Source organism: Alexandromys fortis, unplaced genomic scaffold (genome assembly GCF_014885135.2).
Source record: "Alexandromys fortis isolate MF-2015 unplaced genomic scaffold, M_Fortis_MF-2015_v1.1 scaffold_80, whole genome shotgun sequence".
In the NCBI taxonomy this organism is placed as follows: domain Eukaryota; kingdom Metazoa; phylum Chordata; class Mammalia; order Rodentia; family Cricetidae; genus Alexandromys; species Alexandromys fortis.
The window spans coordinates 4,780,437-4,807,382 of NW_026068174.1; the positions used below are offsets into that span (position 1 = coordinate 4,780,437).

General features: G+C 44.1%; 2 protein-coding genes across 4 annotated transcripts in view; both read right to left on the reverse strand.

The window, feature by feature from the left end:
• Positions 1-133: 133 nt before the first annotated feature.
• On the reverse strand, positions 134-5,868 carry Rskr (ribosomal protein S6 kinase related). The gene is made up of 11 exons (XM_050128637.1): positions 4,804-5,868; positions 4,629-4,712; positions 4,458-4,526; positions 4,046-4,115; positions 3,737-3,841; positions 3,529-3,569; positions 3,120-3,147; positions 2,947-3,036; positions 2,778-2,866; positions 2,562-2,672; positions 134-2,185 (listed from the first exon to the last, which is right to left on the reverse strand). Exons 1-11 carry the CDS (start codon positions 4,993-4,995, stop codon positions 1,961-1,963), a joined length of 1,104 nt encoding a protein of 367 aa, XP_049984594.1. The 5' UTR covers positions 4,996-5,868; the 3' UTR covers positions 134-1,960.
• A 178-nt stretch (positions 5,869-6,046) lies between these two features.
• The window catches only part of Bltp2 (bridge-like lipid transfer protein family member 2), a 31,902-nt gene continuing 11,002 nt past the window's right edge, over positions 6,047-26,946 (reverse strand). For 2 of the 3 annotated variants that reach the window (XM_050128633.1, XM_050128635.1), the window contains 23 exons: positions 26,467-26,658; positions 26,132-26,334; positions 25,864-25,982; positions 25,523-25,743; positions 24,697-24,887; positions 24,483-24,582; positions 24,168-24,370; positions 22,820-23,114; positions 19,536-19,693; positions 18,524-18,730; positions 14,379-14,478; positions 12,824-13,006; positions 12,278-12,399; positions 11,421-11,576; positions 11,211-11,332; positions 10,172-10,352; positions 9,096-9,182; positions 8,645-8,755; positions 8,382-8,517; positions 8,158-8,288; positions 7,626-7,727; positions 7,213-7,347; positions 6,050-6,793 (listed from right to left, as the gene is read on the reverse strand). In XM_050128633.1, coding sequence (XP_049984590.1) covers positions 6,614-6,793; positions 7,213-7,347; positions 7,626-7,727; positions 8,158-8,288; positions 8,382-8,517; positions 8,645-8,755; positions 9,096-9,182; positions 10,172-10,352; positions 11,211-11,332; positions 11,421-11,576; positions 12,278-12,399; positions 12,824-13,006; positions 14,379-14,478; positions 18,524-18,730; positions 19,536-19,693; positions 22,820-23,114; positions 24,168-24,370; positions 24,483-24,582; positions 24,697-24,887; positions 25,523-25,743; positions 25,864-25,982; positions 26,132-26,334; positions 26,467-26,658 — 3,635 coding nt within the window. In that variant the 3' untranslated portion in view covers positions 6,050-6,613. Of the gene's footprint in view, positions 6,794-7,212; positions 7,348-7,625; positions 7,728-8,157; positions 8,289-8,381; positions 8,518-8,644; positions 8,756-9,095; positions 9,183-10,171; positions 10,353-11,210; positions 11,333-11,420; positions 11,577-12,277; positions 12,400-12,823; positions 13,007-14,378; positions 14,479-18,523; positions 18,731-19,535; positions 19,694-22,819; positions 23,115-24,167; positions 24,371-24,482; positions 24,583-24,696; positions 24,888-25,522; positions 25,744-25,863; positions 25,983-26,131; positions 26,335-26,466; positions 26,659-26,946 lie in introns of all 3 variants that reach the window. The other variant, XM_050128632.1, reaches the window with a different exon arrangement.

The window sequence follows — 26,946 nt, forward strand, 5'->3', positions numbered from 1 at the left end:
GGGAGGCAGAGGCAGGCGGATCTCTGTGAGTTCGAGGCCAGCCTGGTCTACAAAGGGAGTTCCAGGACAGGCTCCAAAGCTACAGAGAAACCCTGTCTCGAAAAACCAAAACAGAAAAAAAAAATTATATATAAGATGCTGTCCTTAATAAGCTCGCTTGGTGTGGCTTGAGGCCCAGTTTGTGTAAGACCTGATCCCAAACTTTCCTCCTTTACTTTCTGAATCCCTGGTTCTCTGCTGGTCCAGGTCAAAAGGGGAAACAAACAAACAAAAAAACTCAACAACAAACTCTGAACCTTGGACTGTGTGAAAAAATGATCAGTTTAATAATGTTTGTGTCCTTTTAGGAAGCTTTGTTTTGGAATAGATTTAGGAGGCTCTCATGTTATTCTAGAGAAGACATAGTCCACCCATGCTGAAGTTTCTATTTTATTCCTCACATTAGGCAACTGTTAGATTCACTTTCTAGTTTTTAAAAATTGTATTTATTGAAGAGTAGCTTCCAGATCACATTTTCTTTGTTTAAAAAGACTTATTTATTAATTATGCATACAGTGTTCTGTCTGCATGTATGTTGTAGGCCAGAAGAGAGCACCAGATCTCATTACAGATGGTTGAGCCACCATATGGTTGCTGGAATTGAACTCAGGACCTCTCTCAGGACCTCTGAAAAAACAGTCAGTGCTTTTAACCTCTGAGCCATCTCTCCAGCCTTTTTTTTAAACTTTTAATTTATTTTTATTTATTTTTTTGCTTTTTAAAGACAGGGTTTCTCTGTGTAACAGCCCTAGCTGTCCTGGAACTCACTCTTGTAGACCAGGATGGCTTCAAACTCACAGAGATCTGCCTGTCTCTGCCTCCCGAGTGCTGGGATTAAAGGCCCGCGCCACCACCGCCCAGATACATTCATCTATTTATTTATTTCTTTGGGGGATTGCATACATGTTGTGTCTTTCCTTCTCCCATGGGAGTCTTAGCTTCACACCAAGTCCCTTACCCACTGGACCATTTTGCCCTTTTTCTTGAGATAGGGTTTCAGTATGCAGCCTGGCTGTCCTGGAACTTACTGTGTAGATCAGGCAAAAGTCACAGAGATTTACCTGCCTTGTTGGGTGCTGGACTTAAAGGCATGTGCCATCATGCCTGGCATATAAAATTAATTTTAAATTATTTTTATGTGCCTGTGTGGGTATGTTTATGTATGTGGATATTCACTCTAAGGAAGCCAGAGGTGTGGGCTCTCCTTGGAGCTGGATTTATAGGAACTTGTGAGGTCCCCATTTTGAGTGCTAAAAACTCAACTGAGTCCTCTGCAAGAGCAATGATCATTCTCAACACTGAGCCATCTCTCCAACTCCTATATCGTTCATTGGAGAGGTGGTTTCCTCTGTGTAACAGCCATGGCTGTCATGGAACTTGCTCTGTATACCAGGCTGGCCTCAAACTCACAGAGATCTTCCTGCCTCTGCCTCCCAAATGCTAGGATTAAAGCTGTGCACTACCACCACCTGGCAGGTCATATTTTTAACTGCAAATTTATTCAGGTGTTGAAATGCCAGTTTTTGCAATCTGTAAAAAACATTCACGTTGCTTCTGACTAGTTTGTTAAACATATAATTAGCACCTCGGGATCTCACAGTGTCATTATTGCCCAAGAAAGGAAGTATCGCAGAAAAACATGGAGATGGTAAAGTTTAAGAAGCCTTTGTTTGGCAGCTTAAGGAAAGTACTGGAGAAGTGAAATAAAGGTAACCGCCTTGGCCTGCGATTGAGAGGTGGGCTGTATGATAGGAAAGCATTAGGGACAGTTTTGGCTATCAGCTGCAGAATGCCTAAGATCTAAACTCTGGCCCAATACCTACAATAGAATAGTAAGGGACAACAAAGAAAAAACTGGATCTTCAAGGTGGTTATACTGAGTTGGTAGTAAAAAGCCTCAGGTTTCCAGCTGGCCCCCAAGCTAAAGTAGAGAATCAGCGGAGATGGTGTGGACCAAGGACTCCACATCACAGTCAAAGTCCTTGAAGGGCATGGACTCCAATGGACTGGTATTTTGTGTCTCCATGACAAGGTCCACTGGCTGCTTCTTTAGGAGCTCAGGGTCAAAGGCCACACCCCGAAAGAAAGGGTGGCCCTGGAAGTGATGCAGATGACGTAGGCGGTGCAGAGGATTCTGGCATAAGAGCTGAAGGAGAACAGAAGGAGACTGGGCTAAGAAAGGCTAAACAGAGGCGAGAGGGAGCAAACAGTCTATGTAGCTATGGAAGGCAGGAAGATTTGTGAAAGAGAAGCATGGTGGTTGGAGAGAGTGGGAGGCTTGGTGGGGATGAAGGAGATGAACCTGCAGATGATAATGTAGAACTGGCCCGTGCTCTTCAAAAGGACCTTCTCTTCTGGTGAGGAAGGATTTAGTGGCAGAAACTCAGGAATGAGATCTGCAGTACCAGCTACAGGGGAAATGGGTAGTTGGAGCATCTCAACCCTCATCAGACAGACAGAAGAGCTGGGAAATCACTTCAATGGGATTGGGAGTCTAAAAGGAAAGTAGTTTGTACCCTCACCTCATGGAGCAGGAGTGAGAATTCCTGAGTGGCAGAAGCTGGCATCTCTGATTTACAGTGGGTCACACTTGCCAACATGGCCACATGATCTCTCTCTGCAGCCACTGGGAACTGCATTAAAAGGGTAGGGGGCGGGAAGAAGACAAGGCTTTCTACGGTCTTTTTCCCACCAAGTAAAGCTCTCTTCCCTGCTCAGCACCACTACTGTTCTCTCACCTTGCCAGTTGCCAGACAGAAAAGCAACACTCCCAGGGACCACCAGTCAGCAGTGTGGTTGTAAGGCCCACCACTTAGGACCTCGGGGGCTATGGTATGAAAGGGGCTTGTCACTCACTTCCCTAGGTGCTCCCCCCCCCCCCCCCCAGAGCTTTAGCTGCTCTCTCACCCATGTACTGAAGAGTGCCACAGATAGTGTAGGCTCGTGCTCCCTGGGATAGGCGACGAGACAGACCAAAGTCTGTCAGTTTCAGGTGGCCTATGGAATAGGAGACAGTGTTTTGACCTACGTCTTTTTTTGCAGAAGTACCATTCATCCTGAGACTGGAGGAGAAGACATACCTCGCTCATCCAGAAGGATATTCTCCATCTGAAATCATGGGAGAAAGGACATTATCTTACTCTTTCCACTGACTCTGATTTGGGTTTTCCATTGTTATTTTTGACATAGGGTCTCGTTATGTAGCCCAGACTAGCTGGGAATCTGGTACATATACCAGGCTAGCCTCAAACTTGTAGCATTCCTCCTGCCCCCACCCCCAACAGTGCTGAGTATAGGCAGGTATGACCACACCTGGTTTTCTTTCAGTCCACTCAGCATTCAAACCTATCCTTGGAGGACCCATACTTAAAATCCTTCGCATCCATAGGAACCCAAATAAACTGTCTCTGCTCCCCAGGGCCTTCTCAGACCTGCTGGAACTTCTTATTGAGGTTCTTCCTCAGACTAAGAAAAAAGACTTAACTCTACCTTTACATCCCGATGAATGATACCCAAGTCATGGAGATAGCCTGTGGAGAACGGTGAGCATGGGTGTATGTAAAGTCTCGTTTATGCCAGTTTCTATAGCCTCCATCCCATCTCTCCCTGACTTCCAGAATTGAATATCAATCCTGTTTTCCCCTCCCCACCAACTTAATTCTTCCCTTTCTATTTCCTTTACCACTTTTTCACTTACACAGCACAAGGACCAGTTCAGCAGCAAAGAGACGGATAGAAGCCTCTGGAAAACCACCAACAGCAGACCACAGGGAGTAGAGATCCATACTGCAGTAGCTACACACTGCAAAGCGCCAGAAGTCTAAGCAATATCTGGGGTCTACAATGCCTGGGCTCAAGGCATTATAGACCTCCTGCCCAAACTAATCCCGCCAGCCTTTCCCCTCTTCTTTCGGATTACAGAAATACTATTCTGCAAAGCAGAATAGCATCAGGTTAGAATGGTCTGTGGGTTTTTGTGGGTGAAGACAAAACCCAGTCCACTCACTAATGAAGAGGTGTCGCTTCCCCTGCCAGCTGTCCCCCAAGCTGTGTACAAAAGGATGGTTGATCTGTCGCTAGAGACAAAGAAAACAGCAAGTTAGGAAAGAACAAGCTTATTGCTGATTAAGAGCAGCCAAGAAATCAGGTGTTGCCTTGTGTTGAAATGAAGTGCTGCTTCACCTGAGAGCTCATTTGGGACTACCTGAGAACCCTGGAGCCAGCACACTGCTAAGGAGAGTTCCCTGGCAGAACCTGCAGTGTCTACAGCTAAGAACGACTTTCTCAGGACTTATTTTGGTGCTACATTGCACCAAGGTGGAAACATGGGGGAAAGTAGAGCCAAGAAAAGCAGGTAAATTGGACTTTCTCCACCAGCAATTTAGTTCTTCCAGCCATGCTTTCAGAATTCTGCATACCTGGATGCTAACCTCTTCTTTGCACTGCCTCAGGGTATCCTGCTGTAGGACTTTTACTTTGGGCACCACCTACAAATGGAGAGGCAAACTCGTGGAAAATAATGATGTTCAATTTATTCCTCCTAATCTCTGAAACTAATAGGTTGTAAACAGTAACTGGGTGACTCCTACCTTCACTGCAAATACAGCTTTTTGGGCACAATCTAGCACTTTCAGGACAGTTCCAAAAGACCCTTTAGCCACAAGACCTAAAATCTGAAACAAAAAAAAAAAAAAAAAAGGGCACCTGAGACTGGCTGCTTCTAGATTCCTCCCAGACACACTTCCCGGGACTCCAATGACCTACCTGCAGTGTCTGCTGCCCCCTAACAGGCCTCATAGGAAACTCTGGTAGGAAGAGGCTGATGAACTGAGGCACTGGCCACACAGACAGAGGCTTCTCTAGTTGCAGTGGGGCTGGCTGGAGGGGTTCCTGACGTAGGCACTGATGCCTCTGTAGTCCCCTTAGTTCTTCCACTCCTGACCTGATGGCCCCCATACCACAGAAGAGGCTCTTCCAGCCTCGGGCCCAGGGACCCTGGATGTTGCCACCCTGCTGAGAAGGGAACTATTCTAAGCCTGCTCATGAGGAACTGCAGGTTCTACCCATCTTAACAGGTACTCCTTCTGAAGTCTTAACCTCTAAAGCAGTGGTTCAACTTTCCTAATGCTACAACCCTTAATACAGTTCCTCATGTTATAGTGATCCCCAACCATAAAATTATTTTCACTGCTATTTAATAAGTGTAATATTGCTACTATTATAGGTTGTAATCTAAATATCTGAAATGCAGATTATCTAATGTGACCTCAAGGAAAGGGCTGTTCTACCCCAAAGGGTCTTAACCCATAGGTTGAGAACCACTGCTCTAGAGGGAAGGAAAATTCCCAGGCCTTGTGATGTGACCTAGATTTCCTCAATGTAATTCAAAATCTTGATGACAATAACAGTTCTGTCTTCCCTATGACAAACCAGGAACACAATCTGTGCCTGAGTGGGGCTATTCACATAATAGCCTCTATGCCCAGACCCCCACACTGGCTATCACTGACAGGCTTCTTAACTAGGCACTTTCTGGCCTCAGGCCCATACCTCATTCATTTTCCATTCATAGGCAGCAAGAGCCCCATACCCTACCTTCTGAGGAGCAGATACCCGGGTGTGTAGCCCCTGCCGACAGCTCACTGCTCCCATCCCCAGCCTCTGCCTCCTCTCCTTCCGCTAAATCTGCTGTCCCAGTTACATAAGCAATTCCTCTCTCTGATGCTGTAGTACCCAGGAGCCCCGCCTCTTCCAGTGTACATAGACCCATCAGCTTTAGGTGAGTATTGTACCAGGGCTGGGAAGTATCTATTGTACGACTTCAAAGCAATGGAGAACGGCCACAGTCATATTACAGTGGCAGTTAAAAAATGGGTGGGTTAGTGAGGAGGGAAGGACACAGACAACTTGAACGTTTTTACTCAATACAACTGAAAAAAAGAGAGAAGCCAGCATCAAATTTAAAATATTTTTTTTTTAAATCTTTCTTTTTCTCCATTCTTCAGGGGATTCCCCAGGGGGGAAAGGAAGGTACCCATGGCCAGCCCTGGCTCCTAATGCCATCCTCCCAAGTGAACACAGATTGGGAAGCTGACCCTTCCCCCAACAGTAACACCTTTCATACAACAAGGCAGTGGAGTGAGGCACAGAGGATCAGACCCTCCCCTCAGCTTACTGGCACAAAGGGAGAGCAATTACACTTAGAAATATATATATATATATATACTATATATATATATATGTCTGTTTATAAAAATTTATCATACTTGATCAAAACTATCCCCCCACCCTTTCTTTTGCCCCCAAGAGTAGGATACTAGGCTTGAACACACTCCATAGGCCTTCTGGTTCTCTTGCCTTTCTGGACCTGGGACTAATAAGCATGAGGGAATTTAGCACTTTTGTCCACCATGCCCTGCAGGGACAGGCCAGTTGTTGAAGTGTCTCTCTCGGCTCCCTATAAGCTCCAAAGCCCCACAAATCCCGTGGGATGAGGGGAAGCTCTGCCCACCCTCAAGTCCCTGGATCCTGAACCAGAGCCAGATTCGATACTGCAGTCACTTGGATCTCCGGATCACTTGCGCCTGCTAAAGATGGACTTCTTGCCAGGGTTCTTGTCACCCACACTTAGACCAATAAGGAGCCGCGCTTTCTCCTCTTCCTGCTGTTGCATGTTCAGGTCAGATTTTGTCTCTAGCTTTCCCCGGACCTCAGACCCTGTTGCAGGTTTCAACCTTAACTTTTCTTTGATTACCTGGCAAGTGGAAAGGAGTAAAAGGAAAGGCAAAAATATTAGTGGAAAGGCCAAACAATTCAAACTGAACCAATTCAAAAATTTATTAAATTTACATGCAAAGCACAAGGGGGCAGTTCAAAATATATAAATAATAAAGTATATAAATAATGGTTTCTGCTTTAAAGAAGCTTACAATCTAATCAGAATCCCTAAAGCTGAGGTTGTAGCAGCCCTTAGTTCCCTCAAATTTGATAGTTAACATGAAATAAAACAGCGAATATTTGATCATATTGTGGCAATGTCAAGAACAAAATCAGTCATTTTATCTGCCCCTTTCTTGGCTATCTTTTAATATAGCGTAAAACAAAATGCCCCTAAGAAGGCAATTTGCTTGCCAGTCCCTGCTAACGAAACAGCCATGAGCCCTGGCGAGATACCTGGGCAACCAGAGCTTTTCGGCTGTCCCTTTTGACAGCCATAGCAAAGTCCAGCCATGTCCACGTGTTGTTGTGGTACTCAAGACAGGGTAGCACCAAGTTAAGGTCACCCCAGTCCACACTGTTCTTCTCACCCTGCAAAAGGAAAAGGAGGAAGGAAAAATTACATCAGCTGCCATCTTGAATCTAAGACAGTACTCGGAGTATAATTCCTATGACAGCAACCTACAGATACAGACTGGATACAGACTGGATTTCCCCTACCTCAGCCTGGTATTGGTGCTGACTCCTGCAGGAAGCAGAAGCAAGAGCAGGGTTGTCATCATGGCTCACTTTCACAGGAAGCCTGGTTGTCACTATCATCTTTAGTTCCCTTCCTACTCTGTTCTAGAAAGTGCTGGGATGGGACATACCTTATAACTGACGCACAGTGGAACTTGTGGGATTTTTATGTATATGAAGGAGTTGTTCATGGCAGCTCGCTCTTTCATCTTGTCAATATCATCAACTGGGTGCTAGGAAAGACAAGAAAGGAGTATAAGCCTCTAGAACCAGAAGAAATCAAATATCCTAAATATTACTCCCATCTTCTCAACCTTGGAATAAACTCAAAAGAAAAAGACCCAGCCAGGTCCAACAGCTCTGGCTGCCCTGGAACTTACTCTGTAGACCAGGCTACAAAAAAAATCCACCTGCTTCTGCCGCCTAAGTGCTGGGATTAAAAGCACGTGCCGCTACTGCCTGGCTAAAAAAAACCTTTTAAGCATATTAAAATGTTTTTATGTTTGTTTTTGAGGGCTTCTTTTGCGAGACAGGATTCATGTGGTCCAGGATGCCCTTGAACTCATGATGTTCCAACTCCTGTCTCCCAAGTGTTATGATTATAGAGTGCATTACCACAATCAGTTCCTCTGATTTTTCAGTCTTTAAGTGCATGTGCCATACCTCAGGTAATTTGCGAAATGATCTTCTGACCCCAGAACTCCGGGTCAAACCCTGTGCTACACCCTTCCCAGGGCCTAGTGGAACTGCATCATCTGTTGCCATCAGCTGCCGAGGCTTCACTACTGGAATTCCTATGAAAAAGCAAACACCAACACTCATCCTTTTCCTGAAGTGGCTTTGGGTGCTATTCTATTCTTCTGGCATTCCAGAGTAACAATTCTCACCAGTTGTCACCAATTTGGACTTATCCTCTTCATCACCAACTTCATCATCTTCCACATTTCGACCAGGAAAGAAAAATCCCATCATTCTATGGAAAAACTGGTGCGACAGCTGGATAGTGAGAGGCACCACATTCACCTGTGGGGGAAAGAGATGAAGAAGCAGTTAAGCTCAGGTATTAGCCTTGTCTTTAGTTACTAACCAGTCTAACAGGTTTTAGTGTGATCTGCCCTTTGACCCTGGGATTCCAAGGTAGTTTACTAACCTCAAAGTGTTCCTTAACAGAGATACCCCCAACAGGTGGTCGGACTTTGCTGAAAAGGCGGAGGGCTAGCTGTCTCCCCGACTGGCAGGAACTCTGGGGTCGCAAAACCACCTATAAGGCAAAGCAAATAACCCTACTAAATGTCTTCTCTTTTTAAAAATCAACTTACAAAACAAAACAAAACAAATCAATCCACAAACCTTACACAGAAGAACTGAAACCAACAGCCTTGCTAAGCTGGGCAAGCTATACCATCTCAGATCACACTGCTTCTTATTATGAGCTGATATGAAAAAGCCACCACAAATACCCTTTGCTCTAAAGTGTGTGGGAGCAGGTTAGGAATGGGGAAAATAAGGCCTACCATATAGATGGGGGTGTAGATTAGTAGAGTGATTGTCTAGAATGAACACGGCCTTGCCTAAATACCACCCCCCCCCAAATGACTTGCCTTATAGATAGCATTGGGGAGAAGATTGTTCATAGTGAACCAGCCCAACTCCAGGAGATGTTCTGCTGTGTCATCAGACTTATTCACCTATAGACAGACAGATTTTGTTCTGTTCATTATAAGCTTTCCTTAGGAACTCAATAGAGAATTACTATATGTGCTAATCTAACCCCCTGATTTCATTTTTCTCCTTCTTCTTTAAATCAGAATCTCATAAGGCCTCGAACTGTACCTGTGGCTGGCTTTGAACTCCTGATCCTCTTTACACATCTAGAACGATGAGATTATATGCATGCACCATCACACCTTATCAATATCTCTTTCAATCGCAACTGTTACTATTTTTCCCTTTCTTGTTTGTTTTTTGTTTTGAGACAGGGTTTCTCTGTAGCTTTGAAGCCTGTCCTGGAACTCGCTCTGTAGACCAGGCTGGCCATGAACTCAGAGATCCACCAGTCTCTGCCTCCTGAGTGGAGTGTGCACCACCACTGCCCAGCTTCAATCTCATATACAATCTACAAATCCTCTAATCTAATGTTTCTCATGAATAACACAAGTTAAACCCCCAATTGTTAATACTTTTAGTTACTGTGACATTTAAATATCTCATTTATTTTCAAACATCCCTAGTAATATTTTTCCCAGTGCAGGACATTTGCAGAAATGCTGTCAGTATCAGAATGGTACTATTCCAACTTGACTTAAAAAATTACTTCCCTCTGAGCCTTAGTTTTAAGAATAAACCACCCCCATTGTTTGTTTTTTTTTTTTTCTTTTCTGGAGACAGGGTTTCTCTGTGTAGCCTTGGCTGTCCTGGAACTTGATTTGTAGGCCAGGCTGGTTTCAAACTCAGGAGATCCACCTGCCTCTGCTTCATGAGTGCTGGGACTAAAGGCGTGCACCACCCACCTAGGCTGATTAGTCTTATCTATACACCTATCATTTATTATAGGTCAATGTGTCTCTAATCATCATTAATAACCATATGATTAGCCCTTTTATCTCTACATAGATTGAAGTGAAATAGGTTAAGACCCCGGACTAGCCTGGCGCTGTACGACTGGGTACCCCAATACCTTGCTGTAGAGGAACCTTTGTAGCTCCAGCTCAGCGATTCCCAACTGTCCGTCTTCCTCTGTCAGGCGCCAACGTGCCTGAGCAAAGTAAAACTCAGTGCGACGGACTACACTCACGTCTTCCTGTTGTTTCCGCAGCTCCATTTTGTTGGCCCGCTGCAGTTGGAAATCCTTAAAACATCTATGTGTGAACAGGAGAGCCAAACGAGTTAGGGAAAGAACACACAGGCAGGAGTGTGCAGACTCTAATTCCAGAGACCAACTCCTGGCTTAGCTAATGCTTCATTTTTTTCCTACTGATGCATTTTTCTGACACTCTGAACTATGGAATAGAAATCCTATCTTTTTTTTAAATATTTATTTTATTTATTTATTATGTATACAATATTCTGTCTGTGTGTATGCCTGCAGGCCAGAAGAGAGCACCAGACCTCTTTACAGATGGTTGTGAGCCACCATGTGGTTACTGGGAAATTAAACTCAGGACCTTTGGAAGAGCAGGCAATGCTCTTAACCACTGGGCCATCTCTCCAGCCCCTAGAAATCCTATCTTGTAGTTGGATAGCTTCTTCTTCTTTTTTGTTTGTTCGAGACAGGGTTTCTTTGTAGCTTTGGAGCCTGTCCTAGAACTTGCTCTGTAGGCCAGGCTGGATTCAAACTCACAGAGATCCGCCTGCCTTTGCCTCCCAAGTGCTGGGATTAAAGGCATCCGTGCGCCACCACCGCCCAACCTCAATTTTGTTCTTTAGTAATCAGTTTTAATGTATTTTCAGTTCAGATACACACTGCTCAGGCCACAAAAATGATATTTCTCAGGTATCTAATTTTGTAGCAGAGCCTTTCCCAGGAGCATTCCAGTGAGAACCCAGAGGAGGGGCTTTCCTGTTTGCACTCACCACTATGGCCAACCTCAGCAAGGCTTATGGGAAGAGGTGCCTATATCTACTTCTACATTAGAATGCACACTAGACCTAGACCATCATAACACGGGCAAGAAAGACAGCCTAGCTCTCAACTGAGTGGAAAGACTGCTGGGTACCTGATGAGGATGTTGAGCTCTTCACTTTCCAGCTGCAGGTTGGCCTTTTCCTGGTTTAGCTGTAACTGAAGTTTTTGGTTCAGGTCAAGCAAGTTCTCATTCTTGCTGTCATCCTGTAAAGACTAGAGAATCAGGAGAGAAAAAATTAAAGAGATCCTCCCTGTCTGCAGCAGGCGATCTCCCTGTCCTCAGGCTACCTGGGGTGAATACCTTCATGATAGAATACATCTGTTTCTCTAAGTGCCGGATCTGGGCCACATGTTGCCGCACAGCCTCCTGCAGATGCAATATGCTACTGCGCTGCTCCTCAGGATTGCTGGAGATCTCAAGCTGGAACCTGACACGCTGTTTCTTTTCACTATGCTCCTAAAAGAAGGGAAAAGGGAAATGTGTACTTTTCGGTGTGGTGCTGTGAATAAAACCGCAGAGCTTCACGCATGCTAAGTACACTCCCAGCACCATGAATTAACATTTTCTAAATGAGTAAGTTTTGTAGGAAAGTGAATGGGGCTCTCTTTTGGAAAGCTGACCTTTACCAGTCATGATCAGTAGCAGGAATAAGGAGTAGGTCAATGTAAAAGATCTGCAATGTGGATTGCATAAACTACAATGTAGAGATAGAGGCAAAAGTGTGTAGTTACCATTGTTAGAGATGTATGGTTGACTGAGAACTGGCTAGAACAAACTCTACAGTCTTAGAGACACTTAAACCTTAACTATTTGACTTCTTTTCTTTTGGTTTTTCGAGACAGGGTTTCTCTATGTAACATCCATAGCTGTTCTGGAACTCACTCTGTAGAGTAGGCTGGCCTTGAACTCACAGAGATCTGCCTGCTTCTGCCTCCCCACTGCTGAGAATAAAGGCATGTGCCAGCACTGCCCAGCAACTATGATTTCTAACAGCTATGACTGATTGAGAAGATATACCAATCAAACTAATAGAGATTCTTCCTTATCCACTGAGCCACCTCATCAGCCCAGCATTACTTTACTTACTGTGATCCAAGTAAGGACAAGGTCAAAGTGCAGGTGAGGCTAACCTGAATTCTAGAAGGGCTAATGCTCACCTTCCGCTTGGGTTCTACATGGAGCAGCAGGTTGTTCACGATGTCCAGAATCATAGCATACTGAGCTGGGTTGGTAGAAATTTCCAATTCGTGGTGGATGAGAGTGAAAGTATCCACAGCCCCTAGTTAAATAAGAGGTTCAAGTTTCTTCCTAAATATTCAATCTCCTAACCCATATATATATGAATGACTGGGTTTCACTACGTAGCCCTGGCTTGCCTGAAAGGCCTCTGCCTCCTAGATGCTGAGAGTAAAGCTGTGGGCTACCACACCCAGCCTAACAGACATGGGAACCACTTCTCTTAGTCAATCCAACAGAAAGGGAATAAAAGATACTTGGGAATATGCTTATTTCAGAATGGCAAGTAATATCCATAGTCCCTATTTCTTCTAAGAGTACAAGTTGGTTGTTCTAATGGCTGAACTTAAAGTACAGACATACTGCACAGGAATCCCTTTAATAATTTTACTGTCTTAAAACCACTAAGGAAATAACTACTTCACAAATCCCCAGGCCTCCCTAAAAAGCCTTTAAATCCTGAATACCTTCCTGCTTCTTTAAGAGATCCTCCTTTTCCTGGTTCTCATGAACCTCAGGTGGCTTAATTTGAGTTGCTAGCTCAGGGTCAATGTCATGACTGTAACTAATGTAGTACATTCGGCAATTACAACGTGAAATGATCCGCTGGACCTGCTGGGCTTGCTGAGCTTCAGCTGGCTGGTTCCAATCTGGGAAGAAGTGAAAAAAATTCTCTAAGCAAGGTATAGTGCGAACCTCCCATCTGTATGACAAGCTGGAGAGGTGGCTCAGAGGTTGGGAGCACTGACTGCTCTTCCAGAAGATCAGGGTTCAATTCTTAGCACATACCTATCTGTAACTCCAGTTTTAAGGGATCAGATACCCTCACACAGACTTACATGCAAACAAAACAGTAATGCACATAAATAAAAACAAACAAACAACAACAAACAGAAAAATTGGGACCACACATGGTAGCACACACTTTTGTTTGTCTGTTCTTTTTTGTGTTTCGAGACAAGGTTTCTCTATAGCTTTGGAGCCTGTCCTGGAACTAGCTTTTGTAGACTGACAGAGATCTGCCTGCCTCTGCCTCCCAAGTGCTGGGATTAAAGGCATGCACCACCACCGCCCAGCTGTATGAGGTTATTTTCATCTATGGTATCTCTAGAGGAGAGATTCTAGAAAATGGTACACTGTACTTTTTTTTTTTCAGACAGGGTTTCTCTGTAACTTTGGAGCCTGTCCTGGAACTAGCTCTTGTAGACCAGGCTGGCCTTGAATCCGTCAGCCTCTGCCTCCTGAGTGCTGGGATTAAAGATGTGCACCACCCAGCCTGTCTCGAACCCCCCCCCCCAAAAAAAGATGTGCACCACCACTAGGCTTACATTTTTAGGGGAATGGGGGGTAGCACATACTTTTTTTTTTTTTTGGTTTTTCGAGACGGGGTTTCTCTGTGGCTTTGGAGCCTGTCCTGGAACTAGCTCTGTAGACCAGGCTGGTCTCGAACTCACAGAGATCTGCCTGCCTCTGCCTCCTGAGTGCTGGGATTAAAGGCATGCGCCACCATCGCCCGGCTGGTAGCACACACTTTTAATGCCAACGCTTGAGAGGCAGAGGCTGGAACTCTTGAGTTCAAGGGCAGCCTGGTATACACAGGTGAGACCCTCACATAAACAAGACTAAAGGTTGTTGTTGTGGAATATTACTTTAACTATGTAAAAATGTATTATGTGGCTATATATTGCAACCCTGTTTCAGATAGAGCTAGATGGATGGATGATACTGAGATAAGGCTTGGTATGTAACTCTAAGGTACAGCAAATGCCTGGCATGTGAGTGACCCTGAGTTTGATCCCCAGTACTGCCAAAAGCTAAATAAAAACAGTATGTGGCTCATGCTTGTAACCCCAGCATTCAGCAGCCTAAGACCATGAGTTTGAGGGCAGCCTATGCAGACTGACACATTGCTTCAAAAACTGAAAGGAAAAAAATGCAGAATGTAGGTTAGATAAGTAAATAAGACCCCTTTGGAATGCACATTTACTCCAAATCATAGCATAGGAGAGGAAGAGAGCTGACCTGTGGTTGTGGTAACCATGCCTCCCACTGCCTGCCCACTTTCCATCAGCTCCTGAACAGAGTCCAGACTACGTTCCCGGTGCTCCTCAATATTCTTCACCTGAGAACAGAATGAGGAACCTTTAGCTCCTAGGGAAAAGGTGGCTTATTCTAATACCACCATAGATGGTCGTGTTTCAAGTAGTCTTATGCTGCAAAAGAATGGCAGATTGCATGCCCAATGGTAGTCCCATACCTGTAACCTCAGTAAGAGGCTGTGAGGCCAGCCTGGACTACACAGTGAGTTCCAGGACAGCCTGGTATACACAGTTGAGACCCTCACAAAAACAAGACAAGAGGTTATTGTTGTGCAATACTATTTTAACTATGTAAAGATGTGCTATATTGTTTATGCTACAGAATAATACTTTAACTATGTAAAGGTGTGTAAAGGTTTGTTTATGTTGCGTTTGTTTAACTCGGTAAAGATGTGTAACATTTGCTTATGCTGCATTTAATTATTTAGGTAAAAATGTGCTGGTGTTTCACCTTGCCTGCCTAAAGCACCTGACTGGTCTAATAAAAAGCTGAGCAGCCAACAGCTAGGCAGTAGAGAGATAGGTGAGGCTGGTAGGCAGAGAGAATAAGTAGAAGCAGAGAAGAGAAAGAGAACAGAAGACGAGAGAACAAGGGAGAAAGAAAGGGAGATACCCAAGGTCAGCTAGGCACAGAGTAGAGCATATATGATGAAAGAAAGGTAAAAAGTTCCAAAGCAAAACTTAGATGGAAGAGAAACAGGTTAATTTAAGTTATAAGAGCAAGTGGGACACACATAAGCTAAGGCTGAGCCTTCATAACTAGTAATAATCCTCCATGTCATGATTTAGGAGCAAGTTGGTGGCCCCAAAATAAGCCTGCTACAGGTTGTATCACCTAATGATAGTGTGGTCATCTTAGTCCATACAGAGAAAAATACTCCACACACACACACACACACACGTATTATATCTACATGCATATGCATACAACATGCACGTACACACATACCACACATATATACAATATATAACTATATAATATAGTTACACCTATACATATAATATACACACACATATATATTTAAAGTTCTGACTTTCTTGTTTCTACCTCTCAAGTGTTGATTATAAACATGGGCTAAGATGCCTGGCTAGTATGTTTTCCGTGCTTTTGTTATTTTGTATCTTCAGAGAGAAAATCACCCTGAACACCATGGGATCAGCAAAAGACAGATCTCTGAGTCTGCTAGATTTTGAGGTCAGCCTAGTTTACCTATCAAGTGCAAGGTAGCTAATACTATACAGTGAGACCTCAAAAACTACAGCCAGGGACCATGGAACTGGTAAAATGCTTGCTGTTGAGAAGCTAGGGTCTATCCCTGGAACTCACATAAAAGGGGAAAGGAAGAGATAGCTCAGCAGTTAAGAGCATTTGTTGTTCTACCAGAAGACCAGGGTTTGGTTTCCAGCATCAACAACAGGCAACTCAAACTACCTGCAATTCCAGTTCTAGGGTATCCGTTACCCTCTTCTCGTATCTGAAAGCATGTATGTGGTATATACACAGACACTTAGGCACTTACATACACATAAAAAAAGTAAAACCGATTCCACAAAATTATCTTCCTATCTCTAAACACACACATCTCTCTCACACATACAGTAATTTCAAATCCCCAGCACCCATGTAAAAAGCCAGGGATGCCCATTCATGCCTGTAATCCCAATTCTATGGAGGTTGAAGTCAGGAAGATTGCCAGGGCTTGCAGGATCCCCAGTCTAGCTCCAGGGTCAATGAAAAACCCTGTTTCAAGGGAATAAGACACAACTTGATAAAGTAAGACACCTGACACCATCTTCTCTGCACACGCATAGGCACACATCCCTATACATACATGACATGCTCACTCATACATACACCCATTAAAAAAAATCATTCTGACACTGTTGCCTTGGAGGCCAAGGTAAATAACAAAATAAATATCACATAAGATCAAAGCAGTAAGATCAAGGCTTCAGGACTGGAGAGGTGGCTCAGTAGTTAAGAGCACTCACTGCCTGCTCTTCCAGAAGATGAAGTTACAACTATAACTCCAGACCCAGAGGATCCAATATCCTCTTCTGGCCTCTGTAGGTACCAAGCACACACCTAATACACAGACATACATGCAGGCAAAACACCCAAACATGTTTTAAAAAAATATTAATGCTTCAAGGACTGGAGATGGCTCAGCAGTTAGGAGTACTTGCTGTTCTTGCAGAGATCCCAGGTTCAATTCCTAGCATCTACATGGCAGCTCACAATTACCTATAATTCTAGTTCCAGACTTGAAACCCTCTTCTGGTCTTTGCAGTCACCACAACCACATAAATAAAAAAAAGAAAATCTCTAAAACATATAGAAACCCATTAGATCAGATGGCAGATCTACTTAATTACAAAGTCACAAGGGAAAGACAAAACAATAGTATTCTAACTCCAAGGATCTGTACTTTAACGCTAATGCAATTTGAGGGAGAAAAAAAAAAGCAATCAATCTCTATCTTGCAGTGTTCCTTCCCCAGCCTTAGCCAAGTGTTCAGTCTCACCAGCTAACAGAAACACTGTTTTGCCAATGTACTGACTTTTAAAAAAAAGAAAAAAAAATGTGGCTGTATGGGCTACTATCTATCTGAACACATCTAATGTTTCCAAAGCACCTTCTCATTTGATTCAAGAGGGCTCAGAGCTGTACAATGTACAACCAGACTCCTAGATAAATAGTCTTCCATTTGATCTCACAGCTTTGCTGAAATAACCAATCACCTTGATGAAAGTCATAAAAAGACTTGGCTAGCCATGTGGCACAGGTTTCTGCGCTACAGAAGTGGAGTCAAAATGATCTCCAGTTGGAGGTCACCTAGGCTACATAGAGTTTGAGACCATTCAAGACTACATAGCAAGCATTGTTTCAAACACACAAAACAAAGTTTTCAGACCTACTGTCTATTTTCTTAATTACCTGTTAGTGTGACATTAAGAGGGACTAAAAACTTAGAAGTTCCCACAGCTAAACACTAGGTGTGCCAGGGGGGAAGAAGGATTAAAGGAGTCAGAAGGCACGAGGACATGGCCCACAGAATCACGTAAGCAGGATTCATAGAGATTCACAAAAACTAAAGTGATAAACACAGACCTGTAGGGTCTAAGCTAGGTCCAAGCTAGGTCTTCTACATATACCTTATGATTGTGTAGTTTGGTGGTCCTATGGGTGGGGGTGGGGTGAGTATCTCTGACTCTATTGCCTGCTCTTGGGACCCCTTCCCTCCTACAAGGTTACCACATCCAGTTGTGATGAGGGTTTGTGTCTAGTCTTATTGTATCTTGATAGGCCATGTGCTGTGGAAGAAACTGTGTACACTGTAAATATGTACTACTTTCAATGGTTAATAAAAAAGCCAATAGCTGGAAGGGTAGAGTTTAGGCAGGAGAGCCAAACTGAGAGGATGATGGGAGGAAGAAGGGCAGAGTCTCTCAGGAGTCTCAAAGCAAGACAAACGTGTTGAAAGAAGGCACTGCCATGTGGCAGAGGGTAGATAAGAAATATGAGTTAATTTAAAATGTAAGAGTTAGCTAGTAACAAGCCTGAGCCACCGACCAAGCATTACAATTAACAGTAATTAATATAGTAAGCCTCTGTGCATTTATTCGGGAACTGGTGGTCCTGACAAAAAGCCTGCCTACAGCCATGTGCCATGTTTGGTGGATATCCCTGTGAGGCCTGGTTTGGTTTGGTTTGGTTTTCCAAAGGGAAAAAGGAGGAAGTGATCTAAGGGAGAGAAGGACTATGAAGACTGCAAACATGGGAAACTATGATTGGAATGTAACGCATCAAAGAATAAAAGTTTTTGTTTAAAAAAAAAAAAAAAGACGTTTCTGTCCGTTTACTCTACAGCTGGTATATAAGACATTAAAGTACCTGAAGAGAGAAAAGCACTGTGTTCCTATACCACAGAGGCTGCTCACAGTCAAGGGGGTCAGCAGCTTCCTTTTTCTACTAAGCAGAAGGTAAGTACTGTGAAGAATCTTCCAGTGGTTCTAGTAAAAGGGACTTAAGTAGACATAATGGCCTTCCCACCCATGCTGACTGACCTCTAGCCAGAGCTGTCGGCCATCCTGTTCAGTAGGGCTGCTTTCAGTGGTGGCAAAATACTGCATGCCATCTAACAGGCAAGTCCAGGATGTCTTTTGTTTTAGTGTGTCACCATACCAAGCTGGATGGTGTTGGCACTGCAGCAACTGGGCTTTGGCAGCTGACACAATGACACAGCCTTCTGTCTCTGCTCCACGCAGGACCATCTGTCAAAGAGAAAAGCAGAGTCTTATACAAGAAGGAAGACAAGAAGGATCTTCAGGTTACTTATCTGACTGACTCGGTTTACAGAATGAATGTCACTGGGTTTTATACTCGGAAATGATTACTTAGGATACCTGAAGAAAGGGACAAATCTACTGGGCATAGTAGTGCACGCCTTTAATCCTAGCCCTCGGGAGGAAGAGGCAGGCAGATCTCTTTGAGAAACCCTGTCTTGAAAAACAAACAGGTCGGGCAGTGGTGATGCACACCTTTAATCACAGCACTCGGGAGGCAGAGGCAGGTGAATCTCTGTGAGCTGAAGGCTAGTCTGGTCTACAAGAGTGAATTCCAGGACAGGCTCCAAAGCCACAGAGAAACCCTGTCTCAAAAAAACAAACCAAAACAAACCAAACCAAAAAAACAAAAACCAACCAACCAAACTAACGGAACAAATCTGAGGTCTATCCACCCTTCTTCAGTTTAGATGTGGAGAAACACACTCATAACTTCTGCATTCAAAAAACCAAGGCAAGATGGTCAAGTTTGAGGCCAGTCTGAGCTATACAGTGGGATCCTGTTTTATTGTTTTGTTTATTTTAATTATTTTGAGACAGGGTCTCACTATATTGTCCTCAAATTCAGAGATCTACCAGGTTCTGCCTCCCACGTGGGGTCAAAGACCTTTAAAAAAATTCTATCTTTAAAAAATATTTTTTTAAATATGTTATTGCACATATTAAATATGTGCAAAGTAAACAATATGATTGGGATCTAGCCTTTTTTTGGCATCCTATAAAGAAAACGTACCTGGCAGTTAACCAGCTCAATAAGGCAGTTTCGGTTGTATATGTCATCTGTCTGGCAGGCAGCAATGCCACACAACTGGTCACTCATACCAGACTCCTCTTCTGTGAATACTACAAACCTATCTGTCTCTTCAATCAGCTTCTGTAACATGTAAGCACCTGGGAAAGAAGTGGGGAAAGGTCACCATCTCAAAGGGAAAGAGAACATATCCAGGGTCACACTGATCTTCCATTAATTCCTATCAAGGAAACGGCTAAGATATTTCTTTCAACCCGGAACACCGATCCAGTTCACTCTACCCCACCCTCGATCCAAAATAGTAAAAGTTTCTTAGTTCCCCCATCAATGTTAATAAAAGACTTCCAATAGAAATAGAAACACCAGTTTAGCCGGGCGGTGGTGGTGCACGCATTTAATCCTAGCACTCGGGAGGCAGAGGCAGGCAGATCTCTGAGTTGGAGGCCAGTTTGGTACTACAGAGCTAGTTCTAAGACTCCAAAGCTACTGAGGAACCCTGTTTTGAAAAACAAAAAACAAAAACAAAACAAAACAAAAAACCCCACTAGTTTTTTTCCTAAGGGCTCGACCATGACAGTGGTAGGAATTGAACCCAGGTCCTCTGTAAAAGCAGCAAGTGCTCTAAACTGCTGAGCCATTTCTCCAGCCCCCGCTTTTCTCCTTTTCACATACTTGGTTATGACTATTCCCTCCCACTCCCTTGTCAGCAGTGGTAACATATTCTAGCTTGGCTACTTCTCCCGAAGGTCTCAGAATTATCTCCTGAGACCCTGGCATGTCCCTTCCTTTCTCTTAGTAAGTTTGTCTAACAGTATTATGGTTAGGAGTAGTGTCAGAATTAGACTAGCCTGCCTGTGGTCAAGTTCCTATCTCTTTAACAACTATTCAATTGTGACTTTAGGCAGCTTGCTTAAACTCTTTGTGACTCAGTTTCCTTATCTGTAAAACAACAGCAACTATCTCAAAAAGCTCTTGTGACGACTTAATGAAATAAAAAAGTTTTTGCAGAGTGTCTACTACACAATAGCAACTACTATCATCTTTTTTTTTAAATATTTATTTATTTTTATGTAAACAATTTTCTGTGTGTATGACTGCAGGCCAGAAGAGGGCACCAGACCTCATTACAGATGGTTGTGAGCCACCATGTGGTTGCTGGGAATTGAACTCAGGACCTTTGGAAGAGCAGGCAATGCTCTTAACCTCTGAGCCATCTCTCCAGCCCACTACTATCATCTTTTTGGCATTAAGTTTTAGCTCTGTGAAGAAATGTTCAGAAACTCTTATCTCTAGCTTAAAGCCTTAGACTCATTTCCAGATGTCAGACTTGCCTAGATATCCTACCACTGCCACAGGTTCAGCATGTCCAAAGCTCTTCAGTCTATGACTCTTCTATTTCTGATACCACAGTTACCAATGTGCCCACAGATCAATAGCCACAAACTTTAGGCATCACTACCCACTTTCTTTTTTTCTTTTCCTTTTTTTTTTTTTTTTTTTGAGACAGGGTTTTACCGTGTAATAGCCTTGGCTGTCCTGGGACTCACTCTTAGACCAGGCTGACCTCGAATTCAGAGATTCAGTTGCCTCTGTCTCCCAAGTGGTGGATTTAAAGGTGAATGTAACTACTGCCCAGCTATTCCACCTGCCCTTTAAAAAAGATTTTTATTTTAAGTATATGTGTTTTGCCTCAATGTGTATGCCTGTGCATCAGACATACACAATATCTAAAGAAGCCAGAGGACATTAGATTCCTTGGAACTGGAGTTGCAGACTACCACCCTAAGGGCTGGAAACTGAATTTGGATCCTCTAAAAGAGAAACCAGTGCTCTTAATCACTAAGCCACTTCTTGAACCCCTACTTGTTTTGCTTGAGACAGTTTCTCTATTTATTATGTGGCCCTGACCATCCTGGAATATATGTAGACCAGGCTGGCCCTCGAACTGAGACTAATGTCGCTGCCTCTACAGTGCTGTACACCAAGCTTCTTTTTTCACTTTTCTTCCAGCAGCCATGTCTATGCACACAGTAGCATTCCATCTATCACAACCATTCCAGCTGCTCCGCCTCCTTCAGTCCTTGCTGCCTCCTGTTGACATAGTGATAGTTTCCTCAACTGCTTGTCCATACAGCCCTCTCACACACACCACTGCTACAGTTACCTTCCTATCAAAGACCTTCAGTGTTTCACTGTCCCTAATGAAGAAGGACCTGTGAGGAAGGTCCCCAAATGATCTCTGTGTTTTCTTTTTAACCCATTTTCTCATTCCATTTGGTACCATGTCAGAGAAAACTGTTCACTCTCCTTTGAACACAGCACCCTCTCCCAATGCCATTCCTATTCAGTCCTTTGCACTGACTGTCCCCTTTCCCGTTCCCACACATTCCAATCATGCCATATCTTAAAATTAGGCTCAAATGTTACTGCCTCAATAAACCCCTGCCTGATTGCATGCCCTGTCATGTAATGTCCCTAGTCTTTGAATCCTTCTTGCGGCATTTACCACTTTTCACCTTGTTCTCAGGCTCACCCACACATTTATTGCCCAAGTCTTATCTTTTAAATTTTTTCCCAGGGTGCTGGAGAGATGGCTCAGCAGATAAAGAACTTAATACTGCTTCAGTTCTGTTTTTTTCCCTTTGAGACGGGGTTTCTCTGTAGCTTTGGATCCTGTCCTGGAACTCATTCTGTGGACCAGGGTGGCCTCGAATTCACAGAGATCCACCTGCCTCTGCTCCCCGAGGGCTGGGATTAAAGGTGTCCACTGCCACCACTCAGCTATGTTTCAGTTTTATGCCAACTAAGTACTTAAATTTTTGTTGCCTGAACAAAATAATTAGATCAAAACGACACAAGACTGTGGATATGGTGTTAGTATTTGCCTAGAATACACAAAGTCTTGAGCTCAATGTTCAACATTAAAAATTTGAAAAAGAGCACAGTCAGAGCTGTTACACAGAGAAACCCTGCCTAAATAAATAAACAGAAAGAAAGAAAAGAAAGAAGGAAAACAATTTTTTTTTTGTTTCTTGCAACAGGGTTTCTCTGTGTAGCCATGACTGTCCTAGAACTTGCTCTTTTGACCCCAATACTTGCTAATCTCTTCCTGGACACAGGGTCAGATTTCTGACGCTTCCTCTTTATGAGGAAGCTTTATAAACCTAAGATGGGCAAACATATAAAAATGCTAGTTTCATAAAACCTTTTCCAAGCCCATGTTCATGTTCTAACCCTAAACCCGAGCATCATCTGCTCTGGCCTACCTCCTGATGATCCCTTATCAGGCCGTCCACTGAAGCTAGGAGTGCTGACGTGAGGTGGGACTTGGGCATTAGGTGGGATACCACGTTTTGGCTTTTTGGCTGACATCTGGGGATCAATCTTCAAACCTTTCAGGGCCTCAGTAGAGAGATTACGTTTGAGTACAGCTGCCTTTTTGTAGCCATCGTATAAGCCAAAGGCAATGTCCCTATTGGTGGTCGTCCAGGAAATCCGTAGGTCTACCAAGTACAGCTGATGTGTATGAAAGGCAGGGTCACCATCTCGAGTAGAGAGCTCCTGAGGAAAGGGTAAAGGACACCAGGATTACACAGACATACCACCACTACTCTTGGGCAAAAAAATGCAGAGACAGACTTGTTAAACCAAGGTGGCTCTAGGGGAAGAGATGAGAAGACCCTGAAGAAAGAAATATTAAGTGGTCTTAGTCTGTGCATTACTTTATAACTGTACCTAATGCATTTTTAATGACTCTGGTAATTTCAAAAGCTGTCCATAATTGGGAGAGACGGAGAAAGCCAGCACTACATGAAGTGTTAAAAACTTTTACTTTATTTCATGAAGACCAAGAGACTTGTTAGAGGGAGAATCAAAGAGATTTTCTTTATGGGGGGAGTGGTTGTGCTGGGGTTTGAACTCAAGGCTTTGCAAACACTTAAGGCAGTGGTGAAGGACAGAAAATTCAAATCAAGCTTGGGTTTGAAGGGGAAAAAAAGCCATAGCAGCAAGGGGCCAGTGATATGGCTCAGCACTTTAAAAGATCTTGCTGCCAAGCCTGAAGACCTAAGGAGACACACAATAAATGTAATAAAGATAAATTTTTAAAAGCTGGTGAGATGAGTCTGTGGGTAAAGGTGCAGCCACCAAACCTGAGGCCTTGAGTTGGGTCTCCTGGACTAATATGGTGGGAGGAGAAAATCACCCACACTAGTTGTCCTCTGACCTGCATGCATACACGCCCACACATCCATACCCCAACACACCTACTCACCCAATAAGCAATCTGAAAAGGAAGAAGAGAAGCTGACACAACTACACCAAGTAACTGTATCAGAAAGACACACATGCTATGGTTAGGAACCTTACCAGAAATTACCTCTCACCCCCAGTGTGATCATAGTTGGAGTCAGGAGATAATTAAGAGTGGATCAGGACATGAAGGAGGGTAGGGCCCACATGACAGCAAGAGCCATGACTGACACTCTATTATTGGACCTCTCAAGTCTCAGAAACCACTAGAAATTTCTGTTAAGACACCAGTAGTCTATTTTGCTCACTTAAACTGCAATGCCTACTAATATAACTGATGTAAAAAAGAGTGTCAAACAGTACCTCTTCCGTGGTGCGATTGCTGTGCCGTTGGTATGTAAGGGAAGACAGGCTCAGTAGGTGGGTCTTGGTTATCAAGGGATCAAGGCAGTGGTCAGCATTCTCTTCAGTAGGTGAAGCCATCAGGTGCACAGTCACTTGACTTAAGTCACTCACCATCTGGGTCACACTCCACTCGGAAATAAGGCGCCGCATCACTGTGCCAGCTGAGAAAAGAAGCACACAGTCCATGTAGGATGGCATGAAGGATGTGAGTCATTCATTAGAGAAAAGGAGAATGAAGGAACAGACTAGGAGGAAGAGAAACTCGGGCCTGACCTTGAGGTATAAGCCGCTGAGTTCCCCGAGTGAAGACGTGGCCCTGACTGCACTCAATCTGGATGCCCCGTTGCTGGGCAAATGAGGCCCAATAATGTACCTGGTATCAAGAACAAAGAACTGAAGAACGGATATCAAAGGGATGAGTCAATGTTAGAAAACAAGGAAACTAAGAAAGGGGAACCCAGCTAAATGTTAGATGTCAGAGTCTAACCTGTAGCTGGGGAAAGAGTGCAGTACAGGAAAGCTGTTTGTAGTGTTGGCCAAGTTTCTTCTTGCTGGGCTTCAAGTTATTAAAGAGTTTCCCTCTACAGATAGGCCTTGTTACGCTAGTCCAAGTTGCCCAGAAATTTTGCATCCAGCGCAGGGTACTACTATACAGCAGAATTCGGGGTTGGGATATTGCTGCAAAAGAAAGAATAGGCATATCCAAGCTGTGGTTGAAACAGAGGTGAGGAAGTACTTTTCCAGCTTCAAGTTTTAGAGATCAGAAACACAAACAGCCTCCTCACATCAGTATCCCAGCACCTCTTCTTTCAAGGTCTACGCTCTTTCTTTCACCTACGGCTACGGTGTAAATGTTTGTGTTCGTCCCCCTCCCCGACTCTAAACACCAAGGTGATAGAACTGATGAGGAAAACTGACTGGTATCGAGGACAGAGACCTTCTGAATGATACTAATGACAAAGGGTGGTCTGAGTCAGCTGACAGCTGGGTCAAGAGACCCAAAGGACTTTACTACTCTTTCTACCATTTGAGGACATAGCAAGAAGGCACTGCCATAAGAGGAATGGACCTTCACCATACACTGATGCTGACAGCACTTCTATCTTTAACTTCCCAGACTACACAACTTTGAGACTATCCATTACTCTTAAGCAACATAATTTATGGTTTTAATAGTGACCCCAAAAGGCACTGATCCTCCTACAAACAAAAGGCACAACCTAAATTCTGCTCTGTCCTTCTATCCTTTTTTCAATAGAAAGTGGTCAGTATCCCAAGCCCATCCTCCCCATTGTCCCAGGCCCAAGTCTCACTCCCACTATGGCGAGTCAAATCCATCTTGATGGAGAGATTGAGGTTCTCAGAGCGGAAGGCCCGGTAGGAGTCATGGAGCTGGCCCAAGGGTACCTCAGGCAGGAACTCTGGGGCCCTCAGAGTGACACTGTGATGATCATGAGGGTTCCCATGGCACAGCCACTGCAGGTCCAGTGTCATGCAGAGGTCAGGCAGGTGAAGGAAGCAGCAGTCGTCATACCTGCCTCACAACGGAGCCCCAGCCCTCAGTGACTTGGTCTCTTGCTTCCCTTGGTTCTTCCCCTCTCCCTCCACCCTGACTCCCCCACCTAGTTAAGGCCCCACTCTTCACTCCACTCACTTAGAGGCTGTTCTTACGTTGACATCCAGGTCCCCTTTGAACACAAACTGACCAGGTTTCCAATGAAAAGAAAGGTGGTTCCATTCCCAGTGCATGTTTTCAGTCGTATTGTATGGATCCTGTAACGACCCCCCATCCCAAAGAACAAAGTGAGCTGTGGTTAAGCGAACTGTCTCCCAAACCAGGACCTTTCTCTCTGTGCCCCGCATGCTGCACAGGCCACAACTACACTATCCTAATAAGGAAATGACTCCGTGGAGCCCCTCACCTCAGTGGCTAGCTGATGCAGGTTTGCTTGTTCAATATCCATATGCCAGTCCCCATGGAACAGAAGACGACTCTTATCCCACCAGGGCAAAGGTGGGCTGGGGTCAGCTGAGGGCTTGGTCAAGAGGTCCACACATTGACCAATCAGTGTCCAGGCTGGATCCCAGCATGGGCCCCAGACCACTGTATACTGGAAGATTTCCGCTAGGGTAGAGGAGGAATACAGACTTCAGCTTGCTACAAAACAGCTCTCTGTTCCTCCTTTGCTCCAAAGCTTATCTTCCATCAGAGGCCCGCAAATACCCCTCAGCCAAACCAACTGCCTCCTTTACTCACAGTGGAAGTCATGGTAGAACTTGAGTGGGGGCATGTTCCTCTCTACTGCCACATTACCCCAGGGAAGCCCCAAATGAAGGATTTGACGTCGACGGGAGCAAGGCTGGCCACTCTGCTCGGTGCCCGCAAGTCGACCCATGAGCCGCCAGTCCCGGATCTCAAACAGGTACCGTGGATAGTCTCTGATCCGAACTATTATTAGAAAGCAGATACACACTGATTATTCACTTTCACACGTGTTTTTTTCCTCTTATTGTTCTTTTTGCCTATCTATAATTAAGAGAACAAGGGCTGGCAATTAAGAAATAAAGCTAAGGGGCTGGAGAGACGGCTCAGAGGTTAAGAGCACCAACTGCTCTTTTCCAGAGGTCCTGAGTTCAATTCTCAGCAACTACATGATGGCTCACACCCATCTGTAAATGAGACCTGGTGCCCAGAACACTGTATACACAATAAATAAATCTTAAAAAAAAAAAAAAA